Here is a 14,115-nt window from a genome sequence, read left to right as displayed (position 1 = left end):
TAAGGTTAATGGGTATTTAGAAAGACAAAATAGGAAATTAGGTAGTCAAATATGTTTTCTAAAAATTAAATATTTTCAAATCAACCACCTTTAATATTATCATCAATCTTTGTATGCTATTTTAAAATATAGCATGAGTTATTATTTCAGGTAGCCACAAATGATGGGTGTAGTCCCTGAATGCTGAGGAAAGGCTAAAGACTGCCATTTTTCTTTTTTAAAGTAAAAAAGAACATCCTTACCAGGAAAATATAGATCTTAGTTTAGCTTTAACAAGCTTTCAGTGTTTTAGAAAAACACTGAAGCAGATCACTGATCAGCCAATTTATATTAATCTCTAGGGAGGTCCAGAAGGTAAAAATAAAACAAAAACATAGCTCTGCAAACACAAAAGTAAATGAGCTGTCTAACTAAAGTTGAGATAAACTGAGATAAAAATGAATTAATGAACTAATATTGATCTAATTTCTTAAATAACAATAATAGTATTTGCGCTAACATTCATTGAGGGTTTGCTATCAACCAGGCATTATGCTAAGCACTCCACATATATTATCTCATATAATGCTATTGTTATAATTCACATTTCACAGATAAAGACACTGAGGCTTATGGAATTTAAGTATTGTGACTAACATCGAGTCATAGATCAGATTTCAAACTGAGCTGGCTCACTAACTCTTAACCTCCTCACTAATTCTTAACCAGGACTGATATTCCCAGGCTCACAATCTTCAACCTTCTGGATTTTAAGTTGTATCTAGTTTGGTCGTGGGTATTCAGCACAATCTGTAAAAGCTGGAATCTTCCACATGATGCAATACCCAAGTTGCTTAACAAAGACACTACCGTTAAGAGAGCCCCCTGGGGTCCATTAAAGAATCAAAAGTCAAGGGGAAAGAAGAGAGTGGCATTTGGACTAAAGAGAGAAAGGCCAGGGATTCAGTTCCGGAAGACTCTTTAGATTATTCTAAAGGCAAGGATTTGGACTTTCTGATTCTGCGACGCGTAATATTATATAAAAATTGTACTCTTTAGGGTCTGGAATCCAGCTGCATTCTGGTTTGGTTTGGCCAAAGCTGTAAAGCTCCAGGTCTGGTTGGAGATGGAATAGAGGAGTCCATTTTTGTGTGGACCAATTCTGGGAAATTCATCCTCATCTTAATTCATCCATAAATCACATCACAGTCTCTCTCTCTCTCTCTCTTTTTTTTTAATTCCCATGGTCTTTTTCTTTTTCTTCTTCTCCTTCTCCTCCCCTTCTCTTCCTCCTGTTCCTTGTCCTCTTCCTCCTCCTTTTTTTCTCTGTAATTCCTTAGTCAAAGCTCTTCTGGAGTGGAGCCATGCACAGAACAGACCCAAAATTAATACTTGTTGAATGACTGTAGGAAGTGACACAAAGGAGTCCTAAATTATGAAGAAGTGCCAGCTAGATAAAGGAGAAGGAGAATATTCCAAGTAGAGAGAATGTGAAAACTGGGCAATGTGAGTTATTTAGAAAGCTCTGAGTAGCTAAACATGGCTGGAGTAAAGGCTGTGTGATAGAAAGGTCAGGCAGCTTAGTGACAGCTAAGAGCCAGGACTCTGGAGCCTGCTAGTTTCGAATCCCGCTTCCATCTCGCACCAACTGTGTGTCTTTGGGTGAATTATCTAACTTTTTGGTGACTATCTCATAGGGTATTAGGAAGACTGAATTGGGGGGACAAAACGTGATTTAAATGTTAAGATTCTGGGACTAAACTGAAGACAGGAAGACCAATGAGGAGGGAGTTGTAGTAATCCAAATGAAAAGAAAGAAGGACTTAAACAAAATCAATTCCAGGTGCCATGGAAAGAAGAGAGAACACCCAGGGAGAGGTAGCAGGTCAAATCATAGGACTCACACCTGCCAGAGTTAAGAGAGAGGACCGAGTCTCAGTTGTCAGGCAGGGGCAGCTGGGTGGGTGAAGGTACCAGTAATTGAGAATGGGAATACCAGGAAGGGGATGGATTTGGAGGAAGATGGGGATTTTAGTTCTGTACATGGTATTTTTGATTTTGGATGTATTGACTTTGAAGAGAACAGCCAAGTACCCATGCCCAAGTAGGCAATGCAACTCTGAGAAGAACCCTAGCTGATGTATTAAGTGAAGATGTTTATACTTTTGGACTTAGGAACAACAATTTTTTGTTCCTTGTTTAAGATGCTGCCTATACCTTGATTATAGATATTAATATTAAAAAGATTAAACCATATTTAGAAAATGGTTGGGAGAGTCTTTGGGCAATTTGAGAATATTGTCTTTTACTGGCGAATAGTTGTGACTGAAACAAAGGCTCTGCTGAGGGCAACTGGGTGGCTCAGTCAGTTAAGTGTCTGTTTTTGGCTCAGGTCATGATCCCAGAGTCCTGGGATCGAGCCCCACATTGCTCCTTGTTCAGAGTGGAGCCTGCTTCTCCTGCTCCCTTTGCCTGCCACTCCTCCTGCTTGCGCTCTCTCTCTCTCTCAAGTAAATGGAAAAAAAAAAAAAAAAAGGCACTGCAGAAGTTAGGAACACATAAATCACTGATTAGGTGATATTTTGAGGATTTTGTTAATTGACCTTCTTTGCAATGACCTGCCTTTGACTGGAGCCATAATATACAGTCATTATTTATACATTTGTGCATAAATATTAATGTGTGTGTGTATACAAGGTGTCTATAGTTCTACACTTTTTTTCATTTAAAAATTTTGTTATGCCTCTGCAATTTTTCGTCTTTCCACCATAGGTATCTCTGATGAATACATAACACCTATGTTTAGTTTTTATAAAAGTGTTGCAGAATTGAAAATGACTCAAGAAGAGTATGCTCTGCTTACGGCAATTGTTATCCTCTCTCCAGGTAATGTTTTTGCTACATTTTTATTTATTTATTTATTTATTTTTAAACAAGATTTTATTTGTTTATTTGATGACAGAAATCACAAGTAGGCAGAGGCAGAGAGCCCTGTGTGGGGCTTGATCCCAGGACCCTGGGATCATGACCTGAGCTGAAGGCAGAGGTTTTAACACACTGAGCCACCCAGGTGCCTGCTACATTTTTATTTTTATGCCATTTTTTTGTTCTACTCCCTCTCCAATGTAATAGTAATAATGTTTCTTTAAAGAAAATCTGGAAGACACAGCAGTGCAAAGAAAAAGTAAAATGGCCTTTAATCCCACCACTCAAATGAAATCATTGTTAATATTTCAGTGTAGTTCTTCTCAACTTTTATTCTAAACATAGTACTCGTTCATTGAATAATTGCATTTTGAACACATACCATGCATTAAACATGGTTCCAAACACTGGGGGATACAGCAGTAAAGAAACAGGCAGGAGACAGCTACATGGAGCTTGCATTCCAATAGGGTGAGAAAGATAACGAATGAGGAGACAAAAATAATTTTCAGGAGGTGGTAATGTTAAATATATATATAATATAGATTATAAATTTTATAATTTAATTTATATATCAAATTATAATTATATATGTATTTCCATATAATTTTTGTTATATATAATATATAAAATATGTAAGTATATATTTTATATAATACATACTTATATATAATTCAATTTATATATTAAGTTATATAGTATAAAATTTATAAATAATATTTATATAAAACATATAAAGGTATATGTTTTATATATCTTTATTATATATTTATATTATATATATTTATATATATGTAAAAGTGAGGATATAAGGAAAGAAAGTGGCAGCAGGATGTTGCTATAATTAGTAGTCAGGAAAGGCTTTTCTAAGGGTTTGATATTTGAACAGGAACCTAAACGGAATTACATACTTTTTAACACAATAGAGAAGTTTATTTTCCCATGTCATTAAAAATTATACTAGCAATGGGATGCCTGGGTGGCTTAGTTGGTTAAGCATCTGACTCTTGATTGTAGCTCAGGTCATGATCTCAGGGTTGTGAGATTGAGCCCCTGTTAGGCTCTGTGCTAGGCGTGGAGCCTCCTTAGATTCTTTCTCTGCTCTCCCCCTACCTCCTATGTGCACATGCATGTGTTCTCTCTTTCTCTCTCTCTCAAAAAAAAGAAAAAAAAAAAAAAAATATATATATATAGATGGGTCGCCCTTACAGATAGGGCGACCCATCCCTGCCTCACAGACTAACTTTTATAGAGAAAAGGCTATGTGGTTGGGCCTGGCCACACACAGATGGCGAGTGAGATTGTAACACACAGAGAAAGCTGCACAATCATGTTAGGTCACACATACGTGACCAACTAAATTACAGTTTACCCTATAGTAGACATTTGAACTAGCCTATCACCTTGGTGAGAATTGGCGCCCAAAAGGTGGGGCCCGACTCCTTGGTACCTAGGGAGACCTTATGCACGCTTTACTGATTGGATGTCTCTACCTGACCTGACTCATCCCTGCTTTCGGGCTGTTATCTCCATCTGACCTGACCCACCCTTGTATTTGGGCTTTGTTACCTGGGACTGGTTTCTTGGACTTGCTTTTTTTTTTTTTTAATTTTTATTTTTTTTTATTTGACAGAGAGAGAGATCACAAGTAGGCAGAGAGGCAGGCAGAGACAGAGGGGGAAGCAGGCTCCCCGCTGAGCAGAGAGCCCGATGTGGGGCTCCATCCCAGGACACTGAGATCATGACCTGAGAGAAAGGCAGCGGCTTAATCCACTGAGCCACACAGGCGCCCCTGGACTTGCTTTTAAGTAAGGGGTGGGGGGCAGGGTCAGTTTAAGTTTTACTGCATAAACAACAAAATGGCTGTTTAGCCGGGGTGGGGCCACTCTGGCTAAATAGGCCCTTACATTTACATTGCAAGCAAGTTACTGTTGCTACAGTTACGCCAAATTAATACTTCCCCACTCTTTAATTTTGTCTTTTTATCTTAAACCTCAAAACAGACAGACAATACATAAAGGACAGAGAAGCGGTAGAAAAGCTCCAGGAACCACTGCTTGATGTGCTCCAGAAGTTGTGTAAGATTTATCAGCCCGAAAATCCTCAACATTTTGCCTGTCTCCTGGGTCGCTTGACTGAGCTGCGGACATTTAATCATCACCACGCAGAGATGCTGATGTCCTGGAGAGTAAATGACCACAAGTTTACCCCACTTCTTTGCGAAATCTGGGATGTGCAGTGATGAACACTGCAGGGGCAACAGCATCTAGCTCTTGATTTTCCTCATAATATAAATCTGATGTACAACTTTCTTTTATTTCATTTGCACCTGGTCTCACACAAGAATTTTGACAAATATTTATGCAGTAATTCCATAACTTACACAGTTGTAAATATAGAGCTGGATAGAATGACTTTCTTTACATTGTATTTTATAAGGCTTCAGGGAGTCTTTCGTTCTAACTGGCATGCCCTGTTTGCCTAATTAAATTGATCATTCTTTACCTCTATCTGTTGAAATAGGGAAAATTTCATTTTGCTCTTTATCTTACCTTATTTGCATACATTTTATCAAAGAGCTGGTTTCAACTTTGGCAATAAACTGAACATAATGGTAACAGGCTTTTCTTCTGGAACAAAATTTGAAAAATATACAAACTCATTTCTTTAAATGGTGAATCACATCCTAAAGGGCCCGGTGTGTATCTGGGAGGTGGGGTGGGGGGTGGGTGGGTGAAGGGTAATTTACAAAAAGATAAACTCTCACAACACAAAGGGTGTTTTTCTCATCCCTGGAGAAGTCCTGGTGAATATTCATTTATTTGTAATAGCCCTTGGATTGGTTCATTTTCTTTGAAGTTCAAGGAGATAATATACAGAAAAGTTAATGATTCTCACATAAAGCATTTCCTCAAGCAAACCCTTTCACAGGCAGAGTCTTGAAGCAGCATTTTCAAATGCGGAAGACTCCCTTGATGGGATATTCCCTTTTCTCTCTTAAAAGTATTCGCTATTGGCTTCAGTGTTTATAATTAATCTCTCTCTCTCTCTCTCTTTTTTTTTTTTTTGGTTTGTTTTGTTTTTGAAAAACAAACCTACAGCTGGGTGCACAGCTGTTGTATACTTTCCCCCAAAGCAGGAATTAGTTCATTTCCTTCATTCATTGTTATACTGTTGCATTCTTCTCCCCATTAGTCTTTGGTGAATACAATAAAAGACCCTCTGTATGTAATGGGCTTGTATGTTCCCTTCTCCTGGAATCAGACAAAATGGAGCTAGCTAAGCATGCAAAAAGATTTTTTGTATTAAAATATTAGAGCAACCCCAAAGTCCTAAATATAGTAAAAGAGGGAATAAGGTAGAGCTAGCTTTAAATGTATTCCATTTGATAGGAGAGGAAGACTTGAGTCCTTGCTAATTACAAGATGCCTACAGGGACACGGTAACTGCCTGGGGTCACTGGGCAAGTCTCATGGAGGAGGTGACCTTTCCCTTGGGTTTGGAAGGGTATCCAAGACTTGGATCAGGGTGAGAGGAAAGGGAATCCAAGGTGAAAGGGCAGCAGGAGCAAAAGCAGAGGCTGGTGAGTTGTGCAGCTGTTGACAAAGAACAAGTAATCTGGAGAGGGACCACCCTTAGCACAATCCTTTCTGACCCTTAGTTTCACCAGGGTGAGATGAAGATACCAGCAACTACCATCTCTAGGGATTGAGCTAATGAATGAAAAGTGGGAAGTTGCAGGCCCACCAAGGGAGAGGGGTGGTAAAGAAAGGACACTTCAGACGGAGAAATCAATTTCTGAATGCCTGAAGGAGGAGATCTAGTTTGAGGACCTGAATGTGGGTTGGTGTTGCCCAAATTATAAGGCATATGTAGGCAAAGTGATGGGAATTGAGTTGGAACTGAGGGGGCTCTGTAGACACAGCTAAGAGTTTATAGTGTAGGTATGGATTTATTCACATAGTGAAGACCTTATAATAGTAAATAATATGCTTCTCATGTGGAAAACTAATTGTAATAAAATTACAAATATATATATAGGCTCTTTGTCCCCAGTTCCTGACACAGAGGTTCTAAAACCTTAGGAATTTTGTGATAGGGGTGAAAGGAGCATCTTTTGTTATTCGTAACAGCTCCTTTCAAAGGGCCTGAGTTTATTAACAAGTGATGCGGGTGGGACTATGGAGCTTCAGCATGGGGGGTGATTGCTAGAGTAATTAACCCTGTGATTAGAGAGCTGGATCTTTCAGCCCCATTCCCAGAATCTGAGGAAAAAAAGATGATCCCAGACATTGAGGTCAGTCACCAGCGGCCAAGTATTTAATCAAATAATGCCTATGTAATGGATCTTCCATAAAAACACCTAAATGATGGGTTTGGAGAACTTCTGGGTTGATGAACGCATTGAGGTGCTGGGAGGGCAGTGTGCTGGAGAGAGCATGGAAGCTCATGTCCTCTCCCCCAACCCCATACCTTATCCCATGCCTCTTCCATTTGGCTATTATTGAGTTGTACCCTTTATAATAAGCCAGTAACAGTAAGTAAAGTTTTCTTGAGTTCTATGAACTGTACTAGCAAATTATCAAAATTGAGGAGGGGGTCATTTGTAAAGACCTTATTTCCAAATAAGGTCACATTCTGTGGTTCCAGATGGACATGAATTTTGGGGAGGGGGGACAGTATTCAATCCACTACATACATATAACACTTTACTATTAATTAGAACTGTTGTTATAAAGTTTTATAACATTGACTTACTTATATTAATATAAATCTGCAACATTTAAGATAAGCTTAGTATTGTTTTTAATGTAGTTGGCTCTCAATAGATTATCAGGAGAATGAGTAGTTAGTTATGAATTACTCAAGTCCTCTGTTGCCCCCAAATTTTATCCAATACTTCATACAAGGTATAATCCATAGACTGACACTCAGTAATGTCAAGGCATTAAATGCAACAGCAGCGGCAGCCACAAAATGCAGAACAAAACAACTAAAAAAACCATGAAAAGCAAAAAAAAAAAAAAAAAAAAAAATCAATCAATCAAGAACTATTTCTTTTTTTAATTCCAGTATACTTAACATACAGTGTTATATTAGTTTCAGGGGTGCAATATAGTGATTCAACAATTCTACATATTACTCAGTGCTCCTCCTCAAGAATAGAATACACTTTGGGGCACCTGGGTGGCTCAGTGGGTTAAAGCCTCTGCCTTCGGTCTGGTCATAGTCCCAGGGTCCTGGGATTGAGCCCTGCATCGGGCTCTCTGCTCAGCGGGGAGCCTGCTTCCCCCTCTCTCTCTGTCTGCCTCTCTGCCTATTTGTGATCTCTCTCTGTCAAATAAATTAAAAAAAAAAAAAAAAAAAGAATAGTATACTTTTAAACCCCTTCACCTATTTTACCCAACCCTGAACCCTCCTGTCTTCTGGTAACTATCAGTTTGTTCTCCACAGTTAAAGAATCTATTTTTTGGTTTGTCCCTTTTTACTTTGTTCATTTATTTTCTTAAATTCCACTTATGAGTGAAATCATGATAGTTTTTTTTTCTCTGACTTATTTTATTTAGCGTTATACTGTCTAGATCCATTCCTGTTGTTCCAAATGGCAAGATTTCATTCTTTCTTATGGATGAGTAATATTCCACTGTGTGTGTGTGTGTGTTTGTGTGTATGCATATCTATATATATAAATATATATGTATATATATATATTGTCTACCTACCTATTTCTCTATCATCTATCACCTATCACATTCTTCTTTATCCATTCATCTATTGAAGGAAACTGGGCAGCTTCCATAATTTGGCTATTATAAATAATGCAGCAATAAACATAGGGGTGCATATATCTTTTCAAATTAGTTTTTTGTATTCTTTGAGTAAATCCCCAGGAGTGTAATTACTGTATCATATGGTAGTTATTTTTTAGAACCTCCATACTGTTTCCACAGGGGCTTCACCAGTTTGCATTCCCACTAACAGTGCATGAGAATTCCTTTTTCTCCACACCTTTGCCAACACTTTTTGCTTCTTGTATTTCTTGTGGTTCTTTGCCATTTTTACTTTAACCATTTTTTTAAAGAGAGGGAGCTTTGAGGGAGGAGTTAGGGGAGAGGGAGAAAGAATTTTAAGCAGGCTCCATACCCAGCATGGAGCCTGATGCATGATCTCAACCCTTGAGATCATGACCTGAGCCAAAATCAAGAGTTGGATGCTTAACCAACCAGGCACCACAGCTTCAGCCATTCTGATAGGTGTGAGGTGGTATCTCACTGCGGTCTTGCATTCCCTGATGATGAGTGATGTTGAACACCTTTTGATTGGCTTTTGGCCACCTGTATGTCTTCTTTGGAGAAATGTCTGTTCATGTCTTCTCCCCATTTTTAATTGGATTTTTTTTTTGGTGTTGAGTTGTATAAGTTCTTTATATAGTTCAGATACTAACCCTTTATCAGATATGTCATTTGCAAATATCTTCTCCCAGTTCGTGTGTTGCCTTTTAGTTTTACTGTTTCCTTCACTGTGCAGAAGTTTTTTTATTTTGATGTAGACCCAATAGTTTATTTTTGTTTTCCTTGCCTCAAAAGATAAATCTAGAAAAATGTTGCTATGGCCAATGTAAGAAAAATTACTGTCTGTTCTCTCTTCTAGAAGTCTTATGGTTTCAGGTCTTCCATTTAAATCCTTAATACATTTTGGGTTTATTTTTGTAACTACAGTATGTTTTAAGCAATAGAGCATTCTTTCAGGGCTGTGAAAAAGCCAAATCATATCTCTACATTGAAGGGGTATATGATTTTGAGAGGCTCGTCTGTCTGATTAGTCAGATAAGTGATTATTCCTAATGTAATAACTTAATATTTAGATTTCCAGGCATGGTACTTTCTTAAAATGGGGCACATCTTCACAATTCTGGCAAAGCCATAACTAATAGACTTTATCATCTGATGAAAACAGGCTGGGGAAACTTGCTCTGCATGTTGCAACCATGGCAATTTCAAGTAAAGTAAGAACCTCTAAAATATAGCTATTAACCTAACCACCAATTAGAAAACCTACACATGAAAGTAGATTTCACCTCATTAGGTGGAACCCTCAATTACTAATTGTAGTGTTAAAATCAAGATAGGTAAGATGGTGAGTGCACTTAAGGAGTGGGGTACTAACCAGGAACTAATGTAAAAATGAGGTTAAGAAAGCATAAGAGAACTTTCTTATTTATAATACAGAAGGGAAAATCAACAAGAATCAAAGAATTTAGAAGGAACTCCTCACCCAATGTACACATTTAACCAGTGAGGGATATTGACTTAAAGAAAAGTGATTTGCTTGGACTTTTTGGTTGCAGATTCATTTTCTTCCTGTCTTGTATCTTTATAAGGTACAGAAGTTACCAAGACAAACTACACAGACAATGAGAATAAAAAGAAAGCAAGCATAAAATGCCTTTCGGTCAAAGTTTCAGTAAATAGTTCAGAAATATTAGGTGGGGTGTGTGTGTGCGTGTGTGTGTGTGTGTGTGAGAGAGAGAGAGAGAGAGAGAGAGAGTTTATATACATATATAAGTATAGCATCTTCCAATTTTTAATAAGTGGTATTCAAATGTTTAGGCACACAGTATGCATGTAAGAAAAAATAGTCAACTAATGACTCATCAAACAACTCTTAAATTTCTGTAGAGAAGTGTGCAGATTTTGATATTAGGTAAAGCCCAATTTAAAGCTACAGCTCCACTTTGAAATTTGTCTATATGAAGTAATATGACAAATTGTCCTTAGTTTTAAACAGAAACACTATAAAACATACATTTATTTGAACAATAGGTAAAAATTGATTTATTGTAGCCAGGGGCACCAAAGCCTTCTGGGATCAACTGCAGTAAAAAAGGGAAGGCCCACTATAGGGCTTCAGGTTCAATTACCTGAATATGTCCAGTTTTGGATGACCATCTTATCTACCCCAGAATGTAAACTCTGTGAGAACAGGACCCTTTGTGCTAGGATAGAGTCTGGTGTGGGGCACGTACTCAGTAATATTTGTTGAATTAACTTCTCAAATCTGTATCTCCTGCACCAACCAATTAAACCCCTCTAAGCCCCTTTACCTACATGTTCCTCTCGCACTTCAACCTGAATACACCCCAAACCAAAGTGCAGTTTTCTTTCCGATGGTTGTTTTCCCTGTGTTCCTTAGATTGGCACCATTATCACATGATTACTAAGTCCAGATAAGTCAGCTTCTTAGGTTATCTCCAGAGACCTCGTCCTCTCCATCCATTTTGAATTTAGTTTAGATAATTCTTAACTTCTAGTTTTTGGAATTGTTGCCAATCTCACTCCATTCTTCAAAAATCCTTGAAAAATTTTTTTTTCTAAAACACACCATCATATCATTCCCTTTTTTTATAACCAATCCCAAATAACTGCAAGAAAAATTCTGAACTCCTCAGCACCTACCAGACCTTTCATCCGTGCTTACTCTTTCAACCTGATCTACCTCCCAATCTCCAGTCTTCAGTCTTTCAAGAACTACTATTCCCAGGACATTCCAGGTGTCTCACATCTCTGGAACCATGTGTTTTCTTTGCCTGGAAAGCGCTCCTTATTCCCAATTATCCTTGCTTTTGCAAGATTCCTAACCATCCTTCAAAAACTCAGCACCTTTCAAACCTCTGACCATCACCTTCCAAGACTGTTAGGTGTTCCCTTCTTTGCAGACCTCCATTAAACCTTTACCAAGGTACTGAGCACTTTGAAGGGCGGCATTGTCTTCTTCATTTTAGTCTCCTCAGCAATGCAGCAGCAGAATCTCATTTTTTTTTAAAGATTTTATTTATTTGATAGAACAAGCACAAGTAGGGGGAACAACAGGCAGAGGAAGAGGGAGAAGGAGTCTCCCCACTGAACAGGGACCCCGTCACGTGGCTTGATCCCAGGACCTGGGGATCATGACCTGAGTCAAAGGCAGACGCTTAAGGACTGAGCCACTCAGGCTCCCCATTCTCATTGATTTTGATGAGTGAATGAAAGAAGAAATTCTAGAGAGAGAGAACATCATTCCACATCAACGCCCTCATTTTACAGATGGGAAACTGAGGGCCAGAGAAGTGACATGATCTGACCAAATCGAACTAGAAGGGAAGGGTCAGGGCCTCCAGGCATTTGATTACTGACCCCCCCCCAACTATTAACACATTACAGTTGCAGTTATCGGACCTTTTTATTGCTACACTGAAGTCCAGTCTCTGCTCGATTTCAACCCTCCGAGATACTAAGCATCCCTCATTGTGATGAGGTTCATTTTTTTACCCTCCCCTCCCCCGTCTCTTGGGTTTCCTGAAGTAAGAGCCAACATCCTGTTTGCTTCCAGTTGTGGCCGGGAGCTCTGCATCTTTCAACACCGAACCTCACAGGAGGAGGGACCTCTCTCTCGGGAAGGTTTCTGCTTAGGACTCCTATTCCTATGGGTGACGGTTTGTCTCCGGAAACCGTGGCGCCCGCACTACAGCCGGATCTCCAGCGGCTTACAGTTGGGAGGGGCTCTTAATAGATCTGGGTACGACCCGGCAACACCCTTGTACTCTACCCGGCAGCTCTCCAGGATGTTTACAAGCGAGGTTGATTCACCTCTTCTGCCCATCGGGACAAATTTCGGGGCTGCTGATGTCGCCGGGGTGCCAGATGGGGGGACCTGCTTCGAGACCAAGCCGCTTCCCTTTTCCATGAAAAGCGGGGTTGGCCACCAGACTTGGAAGGCTCCTAGGGGTGGAAGGCGGGGCGCCCCGGCTGACTGAGGCGCGCGCGCGGGTCGCGTGCTCCCTGCGGCCTGGGGCGGGGCCTCCAGCCACGCCCTCCCTCCGCCTTCTGATTGGTCCTTTCGAAACAGGCGGCGAACCGCGGCGAGACCTGAGACCCAGGCGGAGGCGGTGGCGGTTGGTCAGGGGCGTGCCGGCTTCGCACAGATTGAACCGAGATGTCACCCCGCAGGGAGAAGTGACCATCCCGCGCCTGGGCGGGTGAGTACTTCCCTGTTTGCCTTCTCTTTTCCTCGCGAGCCTTCCCTCGCCTTATTGGGGCTGTCGCGCCTCAGTCTGCGGGCTCGAGGACCCCCGGCGCTCCGCCGAGTCGAAGCGCCGGTTTCGTCTCTCCGCGGAATCCAAGACGCTCTGCGATTGGCCCGCTGCGGAAGCCGCGTCCTCTGATTGGTCCCTGGGGCTGTCAAGGTGACGTTTTGCCTGCCCTGTCTTGCCCACCTTGGTGCGGCGCGAGGGGCAACAGGTGTGCAGGGGCGGGGTGGGGGGAGCAGCAGGTGCGGACGTAGTAGGTCGGGGAAGAGGTGTCAAGCCGTTACCGGTATGCTTTAGAAAACGAGAGGGAGATCAGAACCTGAAGCTAGTTGAAGGTCTCCAGGGGCACCCTTCTCCGCAAGCGCCCGGCGCATATAGGGTCACTTGATTTCTCAACACTGCCTTTTGGAAGAATTAATAAAGTCACAGACCTTGGAAAAAGAACGACACAGACGGTCATTTTCTTCTCTGGCAAAGTTTACAGCCTCTTCCCTATTTGTTCTCTCCAGTCCGGGCAGGGCTTTGCTTTCCCAGGTGCATCCCTTAGTTTGGAGGGCTGCCTTAATGGGGTAGAAGGACGGGAAGGCTTGTAGATTGCGTGGAAATCTGGGGAAGCTCTTGGAAGGTGTCCTTCCTGACGCAGTCACTCCTGGTTCCTAACTAATCTTTTCAAGTTGAATTTTACGGATTTAAGAGTGCTGTTGTATGCATGGCGGAGTTGCTGATCCAGTCCTTAAGTGAAGAGATGGTTTTTTGCAGGCACAGTCCAAGTCACACTGGGTTTTGTTTTGCTCCTGCGAAGAGCGCTGACAACTACTTTATCAGAAGATACGCAGTTGCTGAGCTGCTATGTGATCACATTTCTTGGGATTTAAATTATTAGGAATTAGAATTCTAGTCACCTCAGATTTTCTTTCGGAGGAGATTGGTTGGATTTGAATGAAAAAGTGGAAACTGATGAGAATCTTCTAGCATATATTCTGGTACAAGTTGTCTGATTCATCTGTTTCAAAAATTCATTAACAGCTTTGGATAGTAGGTGTCTGCTATTTTGACATTATTGAATTTAAAGTAATATTTCTTTTTAACATAGCAAAGTTGCTAAGCATGTAGGTTCTGAAATCAGGTTTACCATGGGTATGGCC

General features: G+C 40.5%; 2 protein-coding genes across 4 annotated transcripts in view; both read left to right on the top strand.

The window, feature by feature from the left end:
* NR1H4 (nuclear receptor subfamily 1 group H member 4) overlaps nucleotides 1–5,594 on the top strand; it is a 44,157-nt gene extending 38,563 nt beyond the window's left edge. For 2 of the 3 annotated variants that reach the window (XM_044226711.1, XM_044226710.1), the window contains exons 8-9: nucleotides 2,752–2,865; nucleotides 4,908–5,594. In XM_044226711.1, coding sequence (XP_044082646.1) covers nucleotides 2,752–2,865; nucleotides 4,908–5,146 — 353 coding nt within the window. In that variant the 3' untranslated portion in view covers nucleotides 5,147–5,594. The remainder of the gene's footprint in view (nucleotides 1–2,751; nucleotides 2,866–4,907) is intronic. The other variant, XM_044226712.1, reaches the window with a different exon arrangement.
* A 7,233-nt stretch (nucleotides 5,595–12,827) lies between these two features.
* GAS2L3 (growth arrest specific 2 like 3) overlaps nucleotides 12,828–14,115 on the top strand; it is a 39,799-nt gene continuing 38,511 nt past the window's right edge. Inside the window, exon 1 of the mRNA XM_044227860.1 lies at nucleotides 12,828–12,919. The gene's annotated coding sequence lies outside the window, so the exon portion shown is untranslated. The remainder of the gene's footprint in view (nucleotides 12,920–14,115) is intronic.

Source organism: Neovison vison, chromosome 12 (assembly GCF_020171115.1).
Source record: "Neovison vison isolate M4711 chromosome 12, ASM_NN_V1, whole genome shotgun sequence".
NCBI classification, from domain to species: Eukaryota; Metazoa; Chordata; class Mammalia; order Carnivora; family Mustelidae; genus Neogale; species Neogale vison.
The sequence above is the reverse complement of the archived record's forward strand: the minus strand, read 5'-3'. Positions and strand labels throughout refer to the sequence as shown.